Source organism: Garra rufa, chromosome 1 (genome assembly GCF_049309525.1).
Source record: "Garra rufa chromosome 1, GarRuf1.0, whole genome shotgun sequence".
Taxonomy (NCBI): Eukaryota; Metazoa; Chordata; class Actinopteri; order Cypriniformes; family Cyprinidae; genus Garra; species Garra rufa.
The window spans coordinates 54,368,180-54,394,495 of record NC_133361.1 but is presented as its reverse complement, the minus strand read 5'-3'; the positions used below and the strand labels follow the sequence as shown (position 1 = coordinate 54,394,495).

Here is a 26,316-nt window from a genome sequence, read left to right as displayed (position 1 = left end):
GTTGCCAGTGCTGTTTTTGCATCACATACAACATAAAATTAACCCCTAAAGCTCTGACACAGGATCATGCGCTTCAAAAAAAGCATCTTTGGTCATGTTGAGAATGAAGTATTTCATCATAGCATGCCTATGCAGGGTTTATTTTAATGGCCAACAGTGGATGGCTATACTGAGTAAATTGATAATGGTACTTGGTAGTACATACTCCACTACAGTAAACCCTGTATAACATAATTACAATTGGTAAAAACTACTAAACTAATACGAAAATGACTCCAATGTCATAACACTACATTGCAGTCAGTATTGCACCCCAGGAAAAAATACTTCAAAGTACAAGTCATATTTTTGCGTGTATTAAATCACGTATCTGTAGATCCATTATTTTTCATTTGAAGTCGAATTGTAAAAGAAGCATCAAAAGAGAAAAGGAATGATTAAAATAAATTTGAAAAAAAGGACGTTCCCCATGATAACTAACAAAAACATGAAGCAAAGTGTGTGAGATCAGTCACACAAACTCAGTGATTTGGTTTGTTTTTCAAGGCACGTATTGTATATAACGCTTGTTTGTGCGAAACATCCAAAACTCAAAGACATTCATATTTGATTAGAACCCAAACCAGCTTTATGCTATTTGTGAATGAAATCAAGATTGTATAGCATGTTAACATGTGCGTACGGATTTTTTCCTGGTATGTGGTTACAATGTGCCAGCATTGTGAGGACAGAGAGACTCCAGGAAGCTTCTCTATAAGAGTCAAAAGGTTCAGATTAATGGCTATGTTCGAAATGGCATACTACCATACTACTTGAACAGCTTCTGCTGTATGTATTGTATACTTTTCAAGATGGCATACAATTTTTATGTATGCATTGAATATCCAGATGACATAACTGCACACTTTGCTGGGTGCATTGACTTGACCTTCTATTTTCAGTGTGATGTTTGAACCTCATTATTTGATCAATTTTACAAAAGTTACATAAATGCTTAACTCTTTCTCCACCAAACGCGGAATTTTCTGTTATTTATGAGACAACGCTTGCATGCCAAACACTGAATTTTCCATTATTTTTGAGATGCTTCCCCACCAAACACAGAATTTTCTGTTATTTGTGAGACAACGCTTTCCCGCCAAACATAGAATTTTCCATTATTTTTTAGATGCTTCCCCGCCAAACAGTATTTTCCATCATTTATTGAACACTTCCCTGCAAAACACTGAATTTTTCCGTCATTTTTAGACCAACGCTTCCTCGCCAAACATGGAATTTTTTGTAACTTGTGAGACAATGCTTCCCGCCAAACCCAGAATTTTCCGTTATTTTTGGAACAACACAGAATTTTCTGTAATTTGTCAGACAATGCTTTCTGCCAAACACAGAATTTTCCGCTATTTGTGAGACGCTTCCCTGCCAAACCCAGAATTTTCCGTTATTTTTAAGATGCTCCCCCGCCAAACACTGAATTTTCCGTTATTTTTGGAACAACGCTTCCTCGCCAAACATGGAATTTTTTTTGTCAGACAATGCTTCCCGCCAAACACAGAATTTTCCGCTATTTGTGAGACAACGCTTCTCTGCCAAACCCAGAATTTTCCGTTATTTTTAAGATGCTCCCCTGCCAAACACAGAATTTTCCATTATTTTTGGAACAACAGAATTTTCTGTAATTTGAGAGACAATACTTCCTGCCAAACACAGAATTTTTCGTTATTTATGAGACAACACTTCCCCGCCAAACATAGAATTTTCCATTATTTTTGGGACAACTCTTCCCCTCTAAAAATTTTATTTTCCGTTATTTATGAGACAACGCTTTCCTGCCAAACATAGAATTTTCCATTATTTTTGGGACAACTCTTCCCCTCTAAAAATTTTATTTTCCGTTATTTATGAGACAACGCTTCCCCGCCAAACATAGAATTTTCCATTATTTTTGGGACAACTCTTCCGCTCTAAAAATTGAATTTTCCGTTATTTGTGAGATGACGCTTCCTGCCAAACATGGATTTTTCTGTTATTTGTGAGGCAACACTTCCCCACCAAACATGGAATTCTCCATTATTTTTGGGACAAGGTTTCTCCGCTAAACAGAATTTTCCATTATTTTGGAACAACGCTTCCCTGCCAAACACTGAATATTTCGGTGGGTTTTTAAGACGCTTCCCCACCAAACACAAAATTTTGAATTATTTGTGAGACAACGTTTCCTGCTAAACAAGGAAATTTTCCATTATTTGTGTGACGCTTCTCCACCAAACACAGAATTATCCGTTATTTGTGGGATAACACTTCCTGCCAAACATGGAATTTTCCGTTATTCGTGAGACAACTCTTCCCCGCCAATCACAGAATTTTCCACTATTTTTGGGACAATGCTTCCCGGCCAAACGCAGAATTTTCCAATATTTGCAGAACAGGAAATTTTCATAAAATTTTTGTGAAAATGATCAAAAATCCTGGCGGTGGCTGGCAATTATTTAAAAAAATGCTGGTGGGAAAAGAGTTAATATCTAGATTTATTCAATAGGTAACTGAGGTCATGTTTAAAACGTTTTTCATATTTCATGCATACTTTTCTTACTCAAAAACAATATTTAGAATGCAGTATGGTAGTATTCTATTATGAACATAGCTATCCAATGGCTGTGTGATGACTCGACTCCGCCCACCTCACAGGGCAGTGTTTTCTGATATGCTTTCATCTTCTGGGAGTGTTTCTGCGGTTTCATCCTCTTTAAGCTCTGGGACAAGATCCAGCCCTGGTCCCATCAAAGATATCTTGTCTTCATCTCCATCTCCAATTCCATCTTCATCTGTGCAATCATAATACACAGTTAGGCTATTTCAAAGAAAACATTGTAGCATATTTCCACCAAATATTTAAGTTACAAATAGCCAGACCTTTAAGGAAAACAAGCAATATTTGAGAAAACCAAGAATGTATCATTTAACAAGATGCACTTGGATGATATCAAATATTAATATTATTTTATTTAAATGATGAAATAATGAAAATAATGTTGTTTAGTTGTGACAAACATAAACCAATGACACTAACATCATACATTAATAATACCCAAACATGACAAAAAGTACAAAGCTGTTCAAAAGTTTGGGGTCAGTAAGATTTTTAATGTTTTTGAATAAAGCCTCTTATGCTTATTAGGGCTGCATTGATTTGAAAAAAAAAAAAAAAAAAATTACAGTAAAAATCTATTTGAAATTGAATTTCTATTTGAATATACTGTAAAAACTTAATTTATTTCTGTGATGAAATGCTGATTTTTCATCATTCAGCATCATTACTGCAGTCTTCAGTGTCACATGATCCTTCAGAAATCATTCTGATGTGCTGCTCAAGAAACATTTATTGTTGTCAATGTTGAAAACAGTTGTGCTGCATAATATTTTAGTCAAAATAATTTTTTTCAGGATTCCTAGAGGAAAAGAGAGTTTAAAAGATCTTTACTGACACCAAACTTTAAAAACTGTAGCGTATCAAAATATCAAAATAATCGCTAATGTTAAATAATACAGCATCTGTGGCAACGCTAACATTCACCCTGCAGAAGCAGCTGAGGTTCATGGGTAGGGAGTTACTGTAGATGTTTAGTTGCGTAAAGCATGTGCTGGTATTTTAATCCTAAAACATCCCACAAAGACACTGGTTAGGCAGCTTGTCATGCAGATAAACTTGCTGTTAGTCGAGTTATTAAACAGGCAAAGAAAGCATTGAGACACACAGATGCAGCTGACATCAACTGATACGCCCAGAGTTCTTACCATCGCCTGCCACTCAAACCACACCTCACAGGCAGAAGATCACACATCTGTAACAGTGCAACAACGTCACAACATGTTCAAACCATCAAAAACTGATGACGACCAACCACCAGCAAAGTGAAGCGAATCACAATTGATGGCTGTGAACTTCCAGAAAGCCAATCCAATCACATCTCAACCTCTGAAAGTCAACATGAAACATGTCAGCAACCCATTTGACTTCTATGATATGTCAATTAATTGGATTATGCAAATTACAATCACTTTTTAAAAATGTTTTTAAGTCTCATGCTCACTAAAGCTGCACTTATTTGATTCAAAATACAGTAAGAATTGTGAAATATTACAATTTAAAGTGTAATTTATTCCTGTGATGCAAATCTCAATTTTTAGCATCATTACTCTAGTCTTCAGTGTCACATGATCCTTCAGAAATCAGTCTAATATGATGATTTTCAGCATTTAATATTATTATCAAAGTTGAAAATAGTTGTGCTACTTCATATTTAGGTGAAAACATGATTTTTCAGTATTTTTAAAACACATTAAAAATGGCTTTACTGTCGCTTTCACTTAATTTAAAGCATCCTTGCTGAATAAAAGTATAACTTAATTTTTTTTTTCACCATATACATTTTAATCATGGTTTCCACAAAAAATATGAGCACAACTGTTTTCGACATTGATAATAATAATAATAAATGTTCTTGAGCAGCAAATCAGCATATTATAATGATTTCTGAAGGATCTTGTGACACTGGAGTAGAAGACTGGAGTAATGATGCTGAGAATTTTTGCATAAATTACATCTTCAAACAGAAAACAGCATTTTTTACATAATAATGTAATAATATTTTACAATATTATACTGTATTTTATCATTTTATAATTCATCAGTCTTTTTTACATGTCAGGGATGTTGTCTATAGAGTTTAACTTCCAATTAATTTAATCTGAAAAATGTATATATATTTAATTTTATTTATATTTTTAATTAATAATATATTATTATTATCATTATTACCATTTATTGATGTAATGAAGCAGAAAATTCAGCTTTGCATCACGGGAATAAATTACATCTTAAATATATTCAAATAGAAAATAGCTATTTATAAATGTAATAATATTTTACAATATTATACTGTATTTTATCATTTTATAATTCATCAGTCTTTTCTACATGCCATGGATGCTGTCCATAGTGTTTAACTTCCAATTAATTTAATCTGAAAAATGTATATATATTAAATTTTATTTATATTTTTAATTAATAATATATTATTACTATTATTATCAATATTATTAGTTATTATAATGATGCAGAAAATTCAGCTTTGCATCCGAGGAATAAATTACATCTTAAAATATATTCAAATAGAAAACAGCTATTTATAAATTTAAATTTAAATTAATTTTTACAATATTATACTGTATTTTATTGTTTTAAAATATCTTTTCTACATGCCATGGATGCTGTCTACAGAGTTTAACTTCCAATTAATTTAATCTGAAACATCCTTTTCATATATATTTAATTGTATTTATATTTTTAATTAATAATATATTATTATTATTATTATTATTATCATTATTATTGAAAATTCAGCTTTGCATCACAGGAATAAATTACATCTTAAAATATATTCAAATAGAAAACAGCTATTTTAAATTGTAATAATATTTCACAATATTGCTGTATTTTTAATTAAAAAAAACTGAACATAAGAGTGTATTTTTCTTCATGTTAACAAGTATTAATGAACTGTGCACCATATTTCATGTTGGCTTTTCGGATGAAGAACCAAAAAGTGTGTCATTAAACACTAAAAGTGGTGATTTCATTAATCATGGTGGTGGTAATGTCATTAAACGTGGCAGCGTCGCATTTCTCTCTCATGCAGATGCAGTGTGCAGTAAAGCAGGAGAGCGTCTGAACCTCAGGCCAAACACTGAAGGACTCCTGGCAGCTGCTGATATTTCCACAACCGCTGGAAACGGATCCGTCTATTGCAGCATGTGGTTTCACTGACCTAAACTTACGACTACGATTATTACACACGACGCATCCTACAGCCAGGCCAATGATGACATTTCGTGTTATGAGGGATAAATGTGAAATCCAGACATGGAGATATGTGTGTGTGTGTGTGTGTGTGTGTGTGGGGCTGAACGTCAATTTCAGTATTAAATACAAGATTTATGTTCAGTTTTGAGATTAAATTATGAATGCCAAAGACAAATAAACATCAGAAAGGTGTTGAAAGGCATGATGAATAACAATAAATTACGATAATTAACTGTCATGGAACATTCCGTTTTCCAAGAATAGAATTCTTGAATCTTTCAAACCAAGGCTTTTTTCTTTTTCCCTGTTCGAAATGTTACTTTTTTGGATGCATTTTCTGTTTAACTTCAGCAATGTTCCATTTCAGGGAGAATGAATCAATGAGATTTATATGTAATATATTTGAAGCCAATTTAAACATACAAATTCAAACACTCGTTTTCTACCAACAACATGACATTCAAGGAAAGTTTCAGGGTCGGTACGAGGTAAGATGCTGTCGATTATCACAAAATAATTTTCATTTATTTCTTGATTTGAAAAAAAAGGGACAAAAATGGAAAGTTCTATTTTAAGTACACTGCTGTTAAGAGGATTTTATTTATTTATTTTTTTTACTGATATTTCATTTTATTTTAAGCAACTAAAATATGAACTTCCATCGTAAGTGCATTTAAGATGATTTTTTCTTTCTTTTTTTTTTTTTTTACCAATATTTCATTTTATTTTAAGGAACAAAAACTTCTATTGTAAGTGCATTTCTATGAAAATGAAGTTTTTAGTCTCCAACAGCATCTGCAAGTTTCTTTCGTCATGTGAAACGAGCCTAATGGAGGGAAACCCTCAGGGCAATTGTTTGGTAAGGGCGAGTGTTGGGCTTCCTTCCAAATAATGAGCTATTAATGAGGCACACAATAGGCTGCATTGAACACCTGCTGTTTATACAGACTCTAGATGAGTGTGTTTCCATATTAGAGTAGATTGAGCTGTGGAAATGTGTCATTATGAAACAATCAAAGCGAGTGCAAATGACATGAGTGCTTGACACTCCCATCAGGCTTGTACAGACATGTCGGTTTTTGTAGTTGTGTGCATTTGCCCTCAGGAAAAGGATAAAGCGATCTGTGCTGTTTCCTCTGAATTTCCATAATTTTTTTTCCCTATTATTTATAAAAATAAATGTGCATATTCTTACCTGAGATAATCTTGGATCTAGAAACACAGACACCATTGGCACCATCGCTAGTTGGTTGAGGTGGTGGCGGGCCGGCGGGTTTGGGTCGCGCTCGAGGGGTTGGCCTGGGGCGCGGCTGGGAGCTGTCGTAGGGGGGTGTACCGGGAGGGGTGGGCGTTCTGGGAGGGGATGGTTGGGCTTCTTCTGTGCTCTGGGGAGTAGGTTGGGAAGGAGGCTGAGGAGGAGGGTGGTTGGGTGCCTGGATGGGGGTCTGGTTGTTGCGGCGAGGTGCGATGAGGGGCTGAAGAGTGCTCGGGGATGAGGACTGGTTTGGTGTGGGTTGGTTAGGAGCTGCTTTTACGCTCTGATGTGTGGGAGGGGCGGCTTGTTTGGGAGGCGCTGGTGCTTGTTTCTTTGTACCTGAAACCAAACAGTCCAGGAACCAACAGTGTTACATGATCCTTCAGAAATCATTCTGATTCATGCTGATTTGCAGCTCAAGAAACATTTCTGATTATTACAGTTGTACTGCTTAAAGTATTAGTTTACTTCCAGAATAAATACTCCCTGATAAATTAGTCACCCCTATGTCATCCAAGATGTTCATGTCTTTCTTTCTTCAGTCGAAAAGAAATTAAGGTTTTTGAGGGAAACATTCAGGATTTTTCTCCATATAGTGGACTTCAATGGAAGCCAATGGGTGGACGGTGAATGTGTGAAGTCAGAGCAAGTGCAAGATGAGCATTTGTGGTCAAAAAGTATAGAAATTTTTATTTGTTTTAGCAAATGACGGATTAATTTCCATGCAACTGAAGAAAGAAAGACATAAACATCTTAGATGACATGAGGGTGAGTAAATAATCAGGTAATGTTTATTCTGGAAGTGAACTAATCCTTTAATATTTGTGACCATGGACCACAAAACCAGTCATAAGGGTAAATTTTTCGAAATTGAGATTTATAAATCATCAGAAAGCTGAATAAGCTTCCCTGTGATGCACGGTTTGTTAGGATAGAACAATATTTGACTGAGATACAACTATTTGAAAATCAGGAATCTGAGAGTGCAAAGAAATCAAAATATTGAGAAAATCACCTTTGAAGTTGTCCAAATTAAGCTCTTAGCAATGCATATAATACTATTAAAATAAATTAAGTTTTGACATATTTACAGTAGGAAATTTACTAAATATCTTTGTGGAACATGATGTTTAGGTAATATCGTAATGATTTTTTGACATAAAAGAAAAATCAATAGTTTTGACCCATTGGCTATTGCTACAAATATATACCTGTGATACTTACGACTACTTTTATGGTCCAGGGTCACATTTTTGTTTTTAATATTTCATATTTTTTAACATTATTAAATGACCAGTTTAAAGCACCTATACTAAATAAAATTAAAAATAAAATGGAAGTGTATAGTGTATTGATAACTATTAAAAAAAATTATAATAAAATAATAATAATAATAATATTATATATATATATATATATATATATATATATATATATATATATATATATATATATATATTTTTTTTTTTTTTTTTTTTTTTTTTTCTTGGCCGAAACCGAAAACCGAAAAAGAGGAAACCAAGGCCGAAAACCGAAAACCGAATGAATTATGCCAATTATTAGTACCATTGCATTTATGGCTATGACTGTGTACTAATCTTCCTAAAATCAAGGCATTGCAATTGCATAAATTAATATTAAAGTTTCAAAGAATAAATCAATTATATCAATTTAAACAATTATTATCAATCAAATATTATATTACTTAAATAACATATAAATATATTTTACTGCCTTTGTTTAAATTGTTTACATTTTTATAACACATTATCTTGTGGATCCATCAGTTCACATTTACAACTCTATGCGTTTCTCTTCCAGCAGGAGTCGCTATCAGAATGGTACACAAAGCAGCGCAACAAATGATTTTGAAACGTGCAGCGCTCAGATTTATTCAATGGATAGCCTTTCGAAGTTTCATCGCAATTCTTGTCTTTCGGTCCCCACATTTAAGACCACCTGAAATCATAATTAAGACTTTCTTAACCCCTAATAACACCGCAGTCATCAATGAAAATTAAGAGCTTTATTTAAGACTTTCAAAAACAAACCTTACACAAAATACGTTTCTTCTTTTTTTCCCACCATGTTCGGGGCACAAGAAAAATATTAGGGGACTAAATTAATATCAGCATATTTATGATCGTCTCTCATTGTCTCTGAGAGAATGCATGTCAGATGCCGAAAGCACTGTCAGTTTTTGCTTTCACTTTCACATATTGCGCAGTTTTCTCGTTGCTTGTGTGATATCCATTGGCTCACCTCCATGGTTTAAAACATAAATATTTATAAAAATACAGTATATAGAAAAGACATATCTTTAAAATATTGCCACGTAACACCAACGTAAAGCCATTGTTTTTCACTCACTGAAAGCTACATCTGTCTGTCTCTGCTCTCATCACTGCACTCACGACTGCAGACACACCCCCTCTTGAAATTTCGCCTTTACATGTTTTGCAAATTGCTATCCGCGGGTCTTTCCCAGATATACTGAAATACGTCCACACCGCAGACGTGTTGCTTCAGATAAGCACGTGCAGGCTGCGGTTTCTGTTTGCGTCAAACTTGTTTCGGCCGTGTTGTTTCTGTGATAAAAGTCTTTCGGCAGAAAACCGAAAATGCACTTTTGGGCCATTTTCGGCCGAAAATTTTAAGTGGCCGAATATTCGGTGCATCCCTAATATATATCTAATAACTGTAATACTGCATGTACCTAATATATTTAAATAAAGTTACCTGGTCTCATGACGAAAACAAACCTGTGGAAACTTTTTCCGCAAGATGCGAAACACGTACCAGTAAGTAAATATTCCATGCAGTTTCCAACAGAAATGAACACTGGAGGCAGTAAAACAGCAAGCACTTGTAATCGTTTTCGTACACAGTTATGATTACAGCTCCATATGTTTCGCTTTCTGGATTTAACAAGCTTTCTCGGTACTGTAGCTCAGTCGGCACGGAATTGGACTAAGGATAAGGAATCCTTGGGTACAAATCCCGTGAAAAACATGACTCATGATGAAAGATGAGAGATTAAAAAATAAGCTAAAACGGCATGCTTGCAATTGCATTTTTATGTCACATTCGCTTTTGTTCATACTATCAAGCATGTCTTTTTTTAAACGTCACAGAGCTTTAAAGTTATAGCGCCACTCAACAGACATTTCAAGTCAGAAATGTGGCGACCAAACAAAACCAACGTCACATAAAATGTGCCATATATACGTTCATCTGTTCTGTGGAAAAAAAACACACTTTTATCGCCACTCAGTGGACATTTCACATCGAATACGTCACGAAACATACTTGGTGCTACGTATTTTGCGTCTTGCGATAAAGTTCCCATGGGTATGTTTTCATCTTGAGATCAGGCTGAAATAAAGATATGAGGAAGGAGATTTAGGACTGACCTCTGCGACTCATAAATGGACTAGGACCCTTAGGACCTGAGGTAGGGGTCACCACATTCAGCTGAGCAGGCGTCCCGCCTGAACCTCCCGGGCCGTTCCTCATGGCAGGGGGGGTGGATGCAGGATCTCGGACGATGTTACTGGGGAGAGAAGAAAAGCGGGAAACTTATATCATGGGATCACACTGCAGTATGTATGCACAGGTCAGTTCACATGCAGGGACGTTAAAATGCAGTGGTCCGAGATGAGTTAATGACTTGCATTGAAAAATGAATACATATACATATATATATAGTACATGCCTTAAGGAAAAACAGTTAGCAAAGTTAGCAGTGTTTTATTCTGCATGCAGTGCATCTTTTTTACTAAAGAAAGAATAAGCAATAGAGAAAGGCAAGGACACACCAATTCAAGCAAAAGAGAATATTGTACAGAGAAAAAAGAGACATGAGAAGGATTTTGGCCCTGACTGGGATGAATTAGTATGATCATTAGATCAGTTTTCAATAATTTGCAATTTGTTTCAATCTTACCCTTTTGATAAATCAAAAACAGCTTGGGAAACTCTTCTTTATTGGTGATCATTTTCCAAATTTTATAAGCTTTTAAAAAAAGGCAGCAGAAGACGATGTGCATGACACAGCAACAAATGCCGATACGATTATTGCCATTCCAGGTCTCCTGAAAGATTTACAACTTTTCTCTGCGACTGTACCCAATTGTTAGCCATGTGACTGATTTTGAAGCAGCGTTTCGAAGCAATAATCAAGAGAATGGCACAAAAGGGTGTGCACACGACACACAGATTTCAGCAGCCGGCTCCTGACATCTGGCAGCGGTTGGCGAAGTGAGGTGAGGTTTTAACGGTCGCACCAATCCTTACCTGTTCTCTGCAGTCTGCTGAACTAAAGGCTGATGGGTCTGAGAAAGCACAGCTCCCGCCTGCCCAGCCTCCAGACCCCCGCCAGTAGGCGACAGAGGGGAGGGATCAAACACGGGAACCCCCTCGTCGTCAATGGGAGGGAGAGGGGGCTGGAAGTTAGGCGTGGAGTGCTGCTTTTTAGTTACTGTGCCAGCTCTACGAGGGGCGATTTCCGGCTGTTTGTTAGCAGGGCTACAGGGAAGAGGGGAGACAGCATGAAACACTCACACTAGAGAGTGACAGTGGGGTATTAGTCTCCACAAGAAGGGAAGGAGGAGAAGGACAGGACCACCACCTGACCACTGGGACAGCAACCAGAAAGATGTGTGAAATGTAAAGATTCAGCATACAAACTGAACATTTTCAACACATAATACAAAATAAATTATTGACAGTTAAAGTCAAAAGTTTACATACAACAAAATAAGAGGGATCAAACAAAACGCATGTTTTTTTTTTTTTTTAGTACTGACCTGAAAAAGACTTTTACATATAGTCCACAAGAGAAAGTAATAGTTGAATTTATAAAAATATCCCTGTTCAAAAGTTTACATACACTTGATTCTTATTACTTAATACGTAGTACTGCCCTTCAAAAGCTACTTAAGATACTTACATACTTACAAACTATCACTAAACAAAAAAAAAAAAAACAGTTGTGGATCATTCAGGTAATAAATAAATTAAGAATCAAGTGTATGTAAACTTTTGAACTGGCTCATTTTTATAGATTCATCTAATATTGAACTAGTATGATCCCTCCCATTTTGGTCAAATAATTAACATTTTGCTGATTCTGCAAGGTGGATGTAAACTTTTGACTTTAACTGTGTGTGTGTGTATATATATATATATATATATATATATACATATTTATATGGGTCATTTGAATCATTCACTCAACCATTTCCCTAAAAAAAGTACAATTTATTTAGGACCACCACTACTGTGTTTTGCTCAGAGACCCGTGATGGTTGCTTTTGTTTGACAATATTTTCTATTAATAGCTAATAAAAAATATAGTGCAGACTATGCAAATAAATGTTACAAAAAAAATAAATATATAAGGACACAACAAACTTTGACACATTTTATATTTTGGCACTAATTTTGATTGCAAAACCTTGAACATTTTTTTGTGAATGCTAACCGCTGTACCATAGTTAAAATAGTACCATAGTGTTGTTACTGTTGATATATATAAACTAATAATTTTATATATAATAACAAATTTTAAAAGCACATAAAATAATGTGATAAAACTGGCTTTGTATATTATGAATACTGTCAGCTCTGACAAATTGCTTTTGCTCCTCTTTTGTAAGTCACTTTAATAATAGCATCTACTAAAAGAATATATATAAAATGATTAAAACAAAAATTAAAATTAAAAATGTAAAACAATTAAAGCCAATTAAAAATATAAAATACTATTACTAGTACTATACGTACATCGATGTACGTATGAAATATGTATTTTGTATGTTAATACTACTAACTTAATAATGAAGCAGCCAAATATAGTTTAGAAAGTAGCTATGATTCCATCAACTTGTTTTTATGCGCAGATTGAAGTATTGCATCAGGAACAAGTGATGGAAATGTCAAATTTCGAAGAAAAAAAAATCACGCTTACTTGAGGTGGTTTTTGACTTGTGCGAAAAAGAGTTAATGTGAATAATGGGAGACGAAAATGCATCTGCCGAATAAACTCCTGCAAGCGCATCAAAAAAGTAGCAAAAAACAGCAGCATCCTCCTTCAAAAGAAATGACTGCATTTATTGTGTTTTGTCTGCTCAAGGTGCAAGTCATTTATTACATATGAAAAATTTGCGTCTATTTATCATGTTTTATGCAATATTCCAGTTTAGTGCATAAGTTAAATTTACAACTTTGAAAGAAAAACCAGCTATTTTGGATAAAAACAGAAGCAGCCTGTGACATTCAGCTGAAGGACTCTCCTGTACCTGAGGCACAAAAACATTCACCTTTTCAAGCTCTGAATGTTTGGTATGATGGCCTGAGGGAAAGGAGCTGTTTGGCTCGTTCTGAACATACCAAACTAACATGAGCGCTGCTTTCACTCACTAGTAACTAAATTAAAATTACAGAAACTAGAAATGGATTAACTGGAATACAAATAATTTCATTATAGCCTTCGATGCTGCATTAGTACTTTTAAAATGCAAGTCAAAAACCTGGCTTTTTTCTTTTCTCAATTTGGCACCCATTTAATAACGATGAAATATAGCAATAATGCGTTTATACATAGCTATGAGCATGAAGTTTATTTATTTCAGAAAGCATACAACAAGCAACGTTTGACAAAAAATGAAGTAAAACAAAAAAAGAAAAGGCTAAACAAAAATGAAGCAAAAAAAATGACGCAAAACCACAAACAAACATGGCTGAGAAAGATGCACGCGTCATGTAAAATTAAAACGTCTAAACAGCCCCCAGCTCTGGTCTCAGACTGTCTGCTTTGACTGTGACAGACTCACTGGCCACTACATAGGATGCGGACACTACTGTGGAGTTGGAGTCATGTCTATAAACGCGGGGATGAGACTTGTACCTGTCTTTGCGGGGTATGTCGTAATCGAGCGACCCCTGGCTGCCTGGGCGCCTCCTGTCTATGGTTCCGGCTTCGGAGTCAGGGGTCCCCGGGCACCCAGGCATAGCAAACACGCCTGAAACGTTGAAGTCCACATCTGGAGAGCCAAAGAGCAGAGGATATTAAGACACAGCCATGACTGAGTAAAAGGAAAATGATTTAAAAAAAAGACTTGGGTCCAAATTCTAGTGCGCTGCCTATTCAGGTAACATTTGCAGACTGTACGCAGATTTCCAGGACAAAGGCAGAAATTAGAAAGGGAAATTACACTACTTTGATTTGGTCCAATCTGGAGCAGTACAGCTTGCATCTTTTATGGGTAATGCAATTCTATGCAGTGTTGTTATAGTTAACTAAAATTAAAACTGAAACTATTAAAAATAATTTTCGGCAACTGGAATACAGCTGACAAAAACAAAACAACACAAAATAAATAAAACAAAACAAAATAAAACAAAATTAAATTGAATTGAATTTAACAAACAACAACAACAACAACAACAACAAAAAACTAACAAAAAACAAAAACAATATTCAATTAAATTAAACTAAATAAAATTAAACTAAACTAAATAATAAAAAAACTAATTAACTTAATTAAATAAAAGAAAAGAAAACAATAAAATAAAATAAATTTTAATTAAAATGATAAAACAAGACAAAATAAAAGAAAAACAATATTAAATTAAATTAAACAAAAGAAAATAAAACAAAAAATACACAAAACAAGAAAATAAAGACATATTAATTGAATTCAAACAAAATAAAACAAAACTAAAAATTACATTTAACAAAACAAAACAAAATAAAATAAACTTTACATTTTATTTAAACAAAATAAAACAAAAAACATGAACTAAAAAAAAACAATATTAATTAAAAAAAAAAAACTAAAACAAAACAATAAAATAGAAAATGTAATTTAAAATAAAGCAAAACAAAGGAAAACAATAAAATTCAAAACATAACATAAATATAAAATTTACAATACAAAAAATAAAAACTATAAATACTAAAAAAAACTAAGATGGAGGATGAAGTTAAGCATTGGTTAAATATATATATAAAAAAAGAATAAAACAATTAAGGATGAAAGGATAGAGGATGAAGTAAAGCATTGGTTGAATTTTAATAATTTTTATACAGTTCTGAAAAGCATTGATAAAAATAGTTCTAGTTAAATGTACATTTATTAACAAGTTCTTAGCTTAGCAAATGTTTGTCCAATGCTCACGTTAGACCATGGCTGCAAAACGGTACTTCATTGCATTTGATTTGCAGGTATTTAAAGGAACACTCCACTTTTTTTCGGAAATAGGCTCATTCTCCAACTCCCCCCGAGTTAATAAGTTGATTTTTACCATTTTGAAATCCATTCAGCCGTTCTCCTGTTCTGGCGATATCACTTTTAGCATAGCTTAGCATAGATCATTGAATTCTATTAGACCAATAGCATCGCGTTCAAAAATGACTGCCATAATATGGCCGAAGCAGGCACAGTAATATCACACAGCACATGTGCAAATGCTAACCTAGCTGGGAACTAATTTCAAGCGCTGTGTGATATTACTGCGCCTGCTTCGGTCATGTTACGGCAGCAAACTTCCTTGACTATTACGCCGGAATGGGAGTGTAGTTCCTAATCTTATCGGCCTAGAAAATCACATCTTTACATTTTACGCCGGTCTTAGTACACGATATAACTACAGAAGAGTCAAGTTATAAATAGGAAAAATATCGAAACTCGTTGGTCATTTTTGAACGCGATGCTATTGGTCTAATAGGATTCAATGATCTATGCTAAGCTATGCTAAAAGTGATATCGCCAGAACAGGAGAACGGCTGAATGGATTTCAAAACAGTAAAACTCAACTTATTAACTCGGGGGGAGTTGGAGAATGAGCCTATTTACAAAAAAAAGTGGAGTGTTCCTTTAATTCTAAACATGATAATGTACGGCTGCGTTTCTAAGTCTGACGTCAAATGTCACTTTTCCAAGTAGGAAGCTGGAAATTCCATGTTTGGAATGTTCCGATCTGGAAAAGGCAGAAATAGCACACAGCATATATTCAGCAGTGAGCGTTAGTCAAATCTCCAGTACGCTTCTTGTGAGGAGTCACTCACTTAAGATGCTACCTTGTAAGGCATCTGCCAATCTAGACAGTTAACAGTGAGGAAGCTCACAAGTTTTTAGACAGGGCAACTCTCAACAGTATTCTTACCTTCAGGGAAGAACCAACTTGCATGGTTGATGATCACTTCTATTATAGACACCACATGGACGGAGGTAGTAGCTGCCATCTCAGCAAGGCTTCTAGAAGAACAACAAAACTGTAACATATCAAACCCTTTCACAGGATCATGTGAGTAAATTCCTGTTGGGTTTGTATCTCACCCCTCTGTCTTGGCCCACAGTAAATTGGGTCCCAGTACGATGGCGATGTTGCTTGCTGTCATCTTGTTTATGTCACTTTCCAGAGCTAGCTTCGCAAGAAACTTCACCAGGTACCTTCACAGACACAGTTTAGTCTGTTACGATCACAACAGTCAGAATAGGCAGAAATTAACAGTTTGTAGTAGTAACAATCAGACCTGAAATTGGTCTTGTTGGCCTTTGGTAACATATCACACACCACCCACAGCGCCTGAAGTCTTTTATCAGAGTCTGAAATACTGCAGATGAGAGAAAACCAGAAGAAAACAGAGAGATATTAGACACAAGAACCTCATAAACAGATTCTGATTTACCAACACAACAAAAAAACGAAACATCATCTATATATGCTGCCTTACAAAGGCAAAGTGCAGTAACTACGCCAACACTGAAACTGAGAAAAATTTTGAACTTCCAAAATGCAGCTTCAAAGGGCTCTAAACAATCCCAGCCGAGAAAATAAGGGTCTTATCTAGCAAAATGAACAAATTACAATTTATATACTTTTTAACCTCAAATGCTCATCTTGTCTAGCTCGGCAAGACAAGTGTTTGCGATTAAAAGGTATATAAGTTATAAATGTTTTTAGAAAATAAGCAATCGTTTCACTAGATAAGACCCTTTTTCATCGGCTGGGATCATTTAGAGCCCTTTGAAGCTGCATTTAAACTGCATTTTGGAAGCTCAAACTCGGGGGCACAATAGAAGTCCATTATATGGAGAGAAAACCTGAAATGTTTTCCTCAAAATCATAATTTCTTTACGACTGAAGAAAGACATGAACATCTTGGATGACAAGGGGGTGAGTACATTATCTGTACATTTTTGTTCTGAAAGTGAACTTCTCCTTTAAGAAGCATTTTAAATTGGTTTATGCACTAAAAGTACTAAAATTGCTCAAATTAAAACTGAAATAACATTAAAGCTATACAGAAATACAGTATGATTAAAAACAACAAGCACAAGAAAGTATGTAAAAAACCTGGTACAGTATATTACAAATATTGTACTTCTCCAAGTTTTATTATACAGACAAATATAAATCAAATTAAATGTATAGTATTTATTCTAAAAATACATACTAGAAATACAAAAAAAAAAAAAATCCAAGATGGAGGATGAAGTGATGCATTGGTTGAATATAAAAAATAAAATAAAACAAATCAAAATAAATAAAATAAAACTAAATAATTTTTTTAAATAAATTAAATGATATTAAATTCAATTAATACTGTAAAATGATCACGCCATTTTGGATAAACACTAATATATTATATAAATAAATACTATAAATACAAAAAAATCCAAGATGGAGGATGAAGTGAAGCACTGGTTGAATATAAAACAAAATAAAATAAGATAAGATCAAATGGTGTGGCAGAAAATGTCCGCCGGTGTGACGTCTGTACTGTCACACCACAGGACAAAGATGTCACACCAGAGGACAAGGTCTCTTTAAGAAGAAGTTTAAATAATTAAATAAGATCAGTTTAACTCCTTTTTGTTCTTTTTTTGATTATTCACTTCAAGAATGGTCTTTAAAAAAAGTTACTGGCTATTTTTCAACTACCCATATACACACACACTTTTTAATTTTAGCATGGCAGTCATTTTCATGGCTTTTTTTTTTTTTTTTTTTAACAGGAAGAGCAGCTTTTGAAGCTTTCAAACTAAATCCATTTTACAGTCCAGATCAGAAATCCTTTGAGTTGTAAAGTCATCACTTTCCAGTTAGACAGAGAGATCACACATGAGCTTATGACAGCTGATGTCAGCTCTCTCTGTGCTCCACCTTAAATGACTGTTACACAAGATCGCAGCTCCAGAGATTTCCTGACTGTCATGACTCATTTTATGCAATACAAACATAAGTGACTATGTCACGCCTATTTATGATCCCTGAGGTGTAATATTGAGAGTTTTCCTCAGGCAGCGTTTTCAGTTCAGTGTGAAGTTCTGGTCAACCCATGTGAAATATGTTGGTCCTCGCAAAACACCCAAATGCCAGGATGTAAACACTTTTAAATTATTTTAGTGTAAAAATACGGTACTGTCTGAGCATAAAAAGTTTTTATGCTCATTTTAATTTATTTTTTGGCTACAAGGAAACACTAAGCTATTATAGAAACGTCAGATAAGTGTATTTATGCTGAATTTGTGCCACATATTTTGTTGTAGAAATCAAAACAATGGAATATTCAAAACTTTTATGTGAATACAAACTATATTTTGGTTTGTATTTGCATTAAACCTTTGTGAAATCTCTATTAATGGTTTTTTTTTAATTAATACAATACTTTTATTTTGTAAGGATGCATTAAAACTGATCAAAAGTGACAGTGACCACTTTTAAAATGTTACAAAATATTTATATTTTAAATAAATGCTTTTTTATCTATCACAACAGTTTTCAACATCGGTAATAATAAGAAATTTAGCAGCAAACCAGCATATTAGATGATTTCTGAATGATCATGTGACACTAAAGCTTTGCATCACAGGAAAAAAAAAATTTGTTTAATGTACACTATCAGCCAAAAGTCTCTTCTACTCACCAAGCTTGCATTTATTTGGTCCAAAAGACAGCAAAAGCAGTAATATTAATATAAAAAGTCAAATATTTTTTACCATTTAAAATAACTGCTTTCTATTTGAATATAGTTGAAAATGTAATTTATTCCTGTGATTAAAGCTACATTTTCAGCAATTTTCAGCAAAACTGAAATTAAGAATTTGGTTTATTTTTTCCATGGAAAAAAATTCTTAACTTCAGTTTTCATAAATAGAAACTGAGAATCATTCCTTGGAACAATTTGTATTTAAAAATAAAATAAAAAATATATTGTATATTTTATTTTTTAAATAATTAATATTACACTTAAAAAAAATGCATTTTAAAAAAATAATATATATATATATATTTTTTTTTATTTTTGAGAAATAAATGATGATAAAGAGACAATTAAATAAATAAAAAACTTTTAAATAAAATAAACTTTTATTTAGCAAGGATGATTTAAACTGATTAAAAGTGATAAAACATTTATAATGTTACAAAAGATTTCTATTTCAGATAAATGCTGTTCTTCTGAACTATATATTCATCAAAGAAACCTGAAATAAATTCTAGTCAGCTGTTTTCAACATAATACTAATAATAAATTATTTGTGAGCTGCAAATCTAAATATTACAATGATTTCTGAAGGATCATGTGACTGGAGTAATGGTGCAAAAAAAAATTCAGCTTTGAAATCACAGGAATAAATTACATTTTACAATATATTCAATTAGAAAACAGCTATTTTAAACATTGCAAATATTTTTTATCAAATAAATGCAGGCTTGGTGAGCAGAAGAGACTTCTTTAAAAAACCTTAAAAATCTTATTATGATAGTGTATATTAAATTAGAAAACAGTTATTTTAAATTGTAATAATATATTACAACATTGATGTTACATTCAGTTTTTTTTTAAATCAAATAAATGCAGCCTTGTTAAACATAAGAGACTTATTTCAGAAACAATAAAAAATGCCGCCACCGCAAACTTTTGAATGGTGGTATATCTTGAGTTGAATCATGTAAATGACTAGTTTTTGGTTTTGTTTAGAGGTTTTGATAAACTATGACTAATGTAGAATTACTATATTAGTTGCTTTACAAAATGAAAATCATTTGGTTAGGCTGGGCAAAAATAAACGTCAAGCTTCTCACTTCTGACTTCTTTGCAAATTGTTTGTTAGCTATTTTGGTTTTATGATCAAGTTTTTTAAGCAAATGTTCAAGATTTGGTGAGACTCACTGAAAAATCTATATTCTCTTCTCAATACAGAGGAATAGAATACATGAATGTGCTTTACTTTGAGGCTTGGATCCACTCTTCATACAGCTGGTAGGACATGAGAGGTTCAGGCAGCTCCCTCAGGTAAGATTTGAGAGCACCTAAATAATCATGGAAAAGAAAAACAAACATCAAATGGATTTGTAAACCCTTAATTCAGTTTTAACATGACATGCAAAGTGGATTTAGACTTGGCTACAGTTGCGGTACTCTTCAATCTGGTGAACAGAACTGAGAAGTTCCAGGTTTCAAAATCAGCACCATAATTCTGTTTTTGTAATCAACAACCAGCATGCTTTAAAATATAACAAATCTGGTCTAATTTTAATTTTTGGAAGTCATTCTCAATGCAGAAAACTTTGTACAAACTGTGTCCTACAGTTTCACTGAAAAATGTCTCATACCAGCTACAGCATGAGGGTCAGAGTAAAACTCCTCCAGCTGGGAAGTGGAACAGTCCAGTGCTGCCTTTAACTTCTTCAGTTTAGAGGCTCCAGCAGCGATACGGAACAAACCCTGGCACGAAAGGAAATATTGTAAACACACATGACCTTTGCATTGCGCTGGACAATATAAACTGAGATTCTTATGTATAAAAAAAGACTGAAAAGGCTGTTTTCATATGTGTCAGTGATGGTTTCACAGGGAAATGATTGTCTCGTTTCATTGCTATAATTAGTCTGACTTTAGCCAAGAAGCAGAAGTGAATCAGTTGACGTCTCTAACATAAACACTTACACAGTGTCCAGGCCTCATCTGCAGCTCTACCTTCAGAATACCTATTTATCTATCTATCTAGTCATCTATCCAACCCTCATCTACACATCCATCCATCAATCCATCCATCCACCATTTCTTAATCATCTATCATCTATGCACCGACTCCTCCATCCATCCATTTTCCATCTATCATCCTTTTATTATCTATCCACCTATACCTCCATCATCATCTCTGTCACATGTCTGTCACATTTCCAGCATCCATCCATCATACATCTATCCATCCATCTATTATCCATCTATAATCTTTTCAACTATCCACCCATCTATCATCATCTATCATCATCTATCAATCCATCTATTATCATCTATCATCTTTTTAACTATCCACCCATCCATCATACATCTATCCATCCATCTATTATCCATCTATCATCATCCATCATACATCTTTCCATCCATCTATCATCTTTTTATTATCTATCCACCTATCCCTCCATCATCATCTCTGTCACATTTCCAGCATCCATCCATCATACATCTATCATCCATCTATCATCCATCTATCATCTTTTCAACTATCCACCCATCTATCATCATCCATCTATCTATCTATCTATCTATCTATCTATCTATCTATCTATCTATCTATCTATCTATCTATCTATCTATCTATCTATCTATCTATCTATCTATCTATCCATCTATCATCATCATCATCTCTTTGTCACCTTTTCACCATCTATCCATCCATCCATCCATCCATCCATCCATCCATCCATCCATCCATCCATCCATCCATACATCCATCCATCCATCCATCTATCTATCTATCTATCATCATCTCTTTGTCACCTTTTCACCATCTATCCATCCATCCATCCATCCATCCATCCATCCATCCATCCATCTATCTATCTATCTATCTATCATCATCTCTTTGTCACCTTTTCACCATCCATCCATCTATCTATCTATCTATCTATCTATCTATCTATCTATCTATCTATCTATCTATCTATCTATCTATCTATCTATCTATCATCATCTCTTTGTCACCTTTCCACCATCTATCTATCTATCTATCTATCTATCTATCTATCTATCTATCTATCTATCTATCTATCTATCTATCTATCATCATCTCTTTGTCACCTTTCCGCCATCTATCTATCTATCTATCTATCTATCTATCTATCTATCTATCTATCTATCTATCTATCTATCTATCTATCTATCTATCTATCTATCTATCTATCATCATCTCTTTGTCACCTTTCCACCATCTCTATCTATCTATCTATCTATCTATCTATCTATCTATCTATCTATCTATCTATCTATCTATCTATCTATCTATCTATCTATCTATCATCATCTCTTTGTCACTTTCCACCATCTATCTATCTATCTATCTATCTATCTATCTATCTATCTATCTATCTATCTATCTATCTATCTATCATCATCTCTTTGTCACCTTTCCACCATCTCTATCTATCTATCTATCTATCTATCTATCTATCTATCTATCTATCTATCTATCTATCTATCTATCTATCTATCTATCTATCTATCTATCATCATCTCTTTGTCACTTTCCACCATCTATCTATCTATCTATCTATCTATCTATCTATCATCTTTTAATAATCTATCCATTTATCCATCCTTCATCTCATTATCATCTATCCACCATCCATCCATTCATCCATCATGTCAATCCATCCATTCATCATCTTTTATCATCTTTCCATTATCTATTATCCACCATCTCTTTATTATCTATCATCTATAATCCATCCATCAGTCCTTCCATCTCTCTATGCACCTATCCATCCATCTTCTTTATCATCTATCCATTATCTATCATCCATTTATCGATCCATCAATCCTCTTTATCATCTATCCATCATCTATCATCAACTATCCTTTCATCATCCATCCTTTTTACCATCTACCATCCACCCATCATCTTTTATCCATCTATCCATCCATCAATCCTCTTTATCGTCTATCCACCCACCCATATATCCATCATCTATCCTCATTATCATCTATTTCCCGAACCCATCCATCATCTATCATCCATCTATCCTTACATCCATCATCTATTTATCATATATCATCTACCCACCCATCTATTCATCATCTATCATCCATCTATCCTTACATCCATCATCTATTTATCATATATCATCTCTTCACCCATCCATCCATTATCTATTTATCATCAATCTGTCAATGGAACCTTCCTGAGACAAAATGAATAAAAGCCAAATATTAAGAAGATCTTGCTTATTAAAATCAACACACATGCAAATACAGGCAGGTTTTTAAAGCTCAATACGTATAAAAACATAAAATATTAACTTGCAAACCTCTTTTATTTGGAATCTGACAATTCTGCATTAATCCATTAAAAACTGGTTCTGCACAAAAGTGCCCTTTGCAAAAATATTTAAAATGCAGAAATATTGACTACTTCCCTAAAAATGAAAAATATCCGTTATTGTGTATGCAGTAACAATGCACATCCACTTCCCCTCTGAATGAAAACCGCCATGTTTTTTCATCTGTGGGTTCCCATACCTCTTCATGCATGCCGGTTTCCAGTAGCATCATAACGCAGGCCTCTATGGGCAGAGCGATCTCTCTGCTAGTGCGTTTCAGATGTTCTTCCAGAGCCGTGCCAAACGCTGGCTTCTCTGTCCATTTATCTATGTCAGAGGATGAGATGAAGTGAGAATGGTCTGAGTTATGGCAGGAAACATTTAAGAATCATCACTAGGTGGGTGTGTGGAACACAGGTTCTGTAAGTCAGGATGATTTACAGAGCGAAACAGGATACATTACAGTGCTGGCCACCAGCTTTGAAAGACAAAAAAAATGATTCATAGCTTGAAGACTAGCCAGATCTTTGGGTAAATCTCATAAAATCTATCAAAAACATGTCTAGGTCATATCTCATCCAAAAAAGGTACACCACCAGTCAAAAGTTTTTGAATATTATAATTTTTAACGTCTTAAGAAGCATTTTATCCTCACCGAGCATGTTTTTATTTGATCAAAAGCACACACAAAAAAAAAAAAGTAAAATGTTTAAATATTTTTACTATTTAAAATAACTGTTTCGATTTGAATATATTTTAAAATGTAATTTATTCCTGTGATCAAAACTGAATTTTTAGCATCATTACTCCAGTCTTCTGGACATTTATTATTATTATTATTAATATCAAAATTAAAACAGTTGAGTACATTTTTTTCAGGATTCATTGATGAATAGAAAGATCCAAAGATCAGCATTTATCTGAAATAAAAAGCTTTTGTAACATTATACACTATACCATTTAAAAGCTTGGAGTCAGTATTTTTTAATTTTGGAAACAAATTCTAGAAATTAATACTTTTATTTAGCTAAGATGCTTTAAATTGATCAAAAGTGATGATAAATGTTACAAAAGATTTCTATTCATCAAAGTAACCTGAAAAATTCTGCTCAGCTGTTTTTGTTTTTTGAGCAGCAAATCAGCTTATTAGAGTGATTTCTGAAGGATCATGTGACACTGAAGACTGGAGTAATGATGCTGAAAATTTAGCTTTGAAATCACAGAATTAAATTACATTTTAGAACATATTCAAATAGAAAACAGTTATTTTAAATAGTAAGAATGTTTTAAAAAATAAGACTTCTTTAAAAAAAACATCAAAAATCTTACTGTTCAAAAACTTTAGACTGGTAGTCTACATAATAAATAAAATGAAGCTTTTAAACAATAATAAATAAATAAAAAATAACTATACAATAAATTAAAAAAAAAAAAAATCAAATGTTCTACATATGTGACCCTGGACCACAAAATCAGTCTTAAGTCGCTGGGGTATATTTGTAGCAATAGCCAAAAATACATTATATGGGTCAAAATTATTGATTTTTCTTTTATGTCAAAAATCATTAGGAAATTAAGTAAAGATCATGTTCCATGAAGATTTTTTGTAAAATCCATACTAACTTAATTTAGTTATTTATTGAGCTTTCAAATGATGTATACATCTCAGTTTTGTAAAATTTAACCTTATGACTGGTTTTGTGGTCCAGGGTCACATATATTGTATACACATTTATTGTAAATATTTAAAATATTTTTATTCTATTATTGTACAAAAAATCTAAAGAAATATAATTTATAATATTACATAAGGGAACATATAATTTTGTTTTTTCAGACATAAATTAACTACATTCAATGTCACAACGCAAAAAGCTTAACTCCTTTTTTAGTGAGATTTATACTTAGCTGTTAAACACAAACAGTGACTCACAAACTATTAATAAGCTCATGATTTCAGAAGTGTTGTGAGTGATTCATATGCATATTTATCAATAAGATGACCAGCATGAGACTGTCCAGGAAGAGAAAAGCAAATATCACACCTTGCTGTAATTGTATGGTAGGCAGGACACTCTCGATAGACGCCAAGGCTTTTCTGTGGTACTCAGCTTGAGCTTCTAACAACTGTCAAGACAAACACACACAAAAACACACTTTATCTATTTTGGTTTGAGAAGAAGATATGTTCCACTTCACTGACCGGATATATCCTCCTGACTACCAGGAAAAAAAATGATTTTAGATTTTATTTTTTTTATTTTTTTCTCCATGTCATTACATTCTTTAGAGTATAAGAACAAAATTGAAATAAATAAAATATAATTTTTTTTTTTAAAATTTATGTTATGCTATGTCCTCTGTAGAGGACATCGGGACTTTAAAAAAGATATGAATAGACATAAAAAGGCAAACCAATTTTTATTTTTCATACCAAACTTTATATAAAGATGATTCTCAACTATTTTTTAAAAGATATTTACAGAATGATTTGATAAACCAAATAAAATTTGTGTAAAATGGCCATGAACAGGTTTTCCCATTATAAACAATGTATTTATAAACTGTGTATAATTTGCATATTAATGTATTTTTGGGTCAATATATAATGAACAAATAAGTGTAATACTGGGAGTAATAATTGGCAAGATTTTCATAACAATAACTAATATTTCATAGCAATATTGAAATATAATTTATTTCCCTATTCACTTGTTGTGTTTCCCAAAATGTGTAATAAACATGCACCAAGTCCTGGTGTCCTCTACAGTGGATATGCATGAAATTAATGTCCTGTTTTATAACAGAAAGTCATATTTTAATTTGAAACCCCATAACGTTTTCCTGAGATGTTGTTTTATAA

At 33.3% G+C, this 26,316-nt stretch overlaps 1 protein-coding gene across 3 annotated transcripts in view; it reads right to left on the bottom strand.

Moving 5' to 3' along the window:
* Nucleotides 1-75: 75 nt before the first annotated feature.
* The window catches only part of arhgap17b (Rho GTPase activating protein 17b), a 53,604-nt gene continuing 27,363 nt past the window's right edge, over nucleotides 76-26,316 (bottom strand). The window contains exons 9-21 of one of the 3 annotated variants that reach the window (XM_073842790.1): nucleotides 25,499-25,580; nucleotides 23,653-23,780; nucleotides 20,745-20,856; nucleotides 20,360-20,441; nucleotides 16,657-16,737; nucleotides 16,460-16,573; nucleotides 16,287-16,378; nucleotides 14,026-14,161; nucleotides 11,412-11,642; nucleotides 10,529-10,668; nucleotides 7,056-7,454; nucleotides 3,793-3,839; nucleotides 2,688-2,822 (exon numbers count right to left, since the gene is read on the bottom strand). In XM_073842790.1, coding sequence (XP_073698891.1) covers nucleotides 3,832-3,839; nucleotides 7,056-7,454; nucleotides 10,529-10,668; nucleotides 11,412-11,642; nucleotides 14,026-14,161; nucleotides 16,287-16,378; nucleotides 16,460-16,573; nucleotides 16,657-16,737; nucleotides 20,360-20,441; nucleotides 20,745-20,856; nucleotides 23,653-23,780; nucleotides 25,499-25,580 — 1,605 coding nt within the window. In that variant the 3' untranslated portion in view covers nucleotides 2,688-2,822; nucleotides 3,793-3,831. Of the gene's footprint in view, nucleotides 2,823-3,792; nucleotides 3,840-7,055; nucleotides 7,455-10,528; nucleotides 10,669-11,411; nucleotides 11,643-14,025; nucleotides 14,162-16,286; nucleotides 16,379-16,459; nucleotides 16,574-16,656; nucleotides 16,738-20,359; nucleotides 20,442-20,744; nucleotides 20,857-23,652; nucleotides 23,781-25,498; nucleotides 25,581-26,316 lie in introns of all 3 variants that reach the window. The other 2 variants (XM_073842781.1, XM_073842797.1) reach the window with 2 other exon arrangements.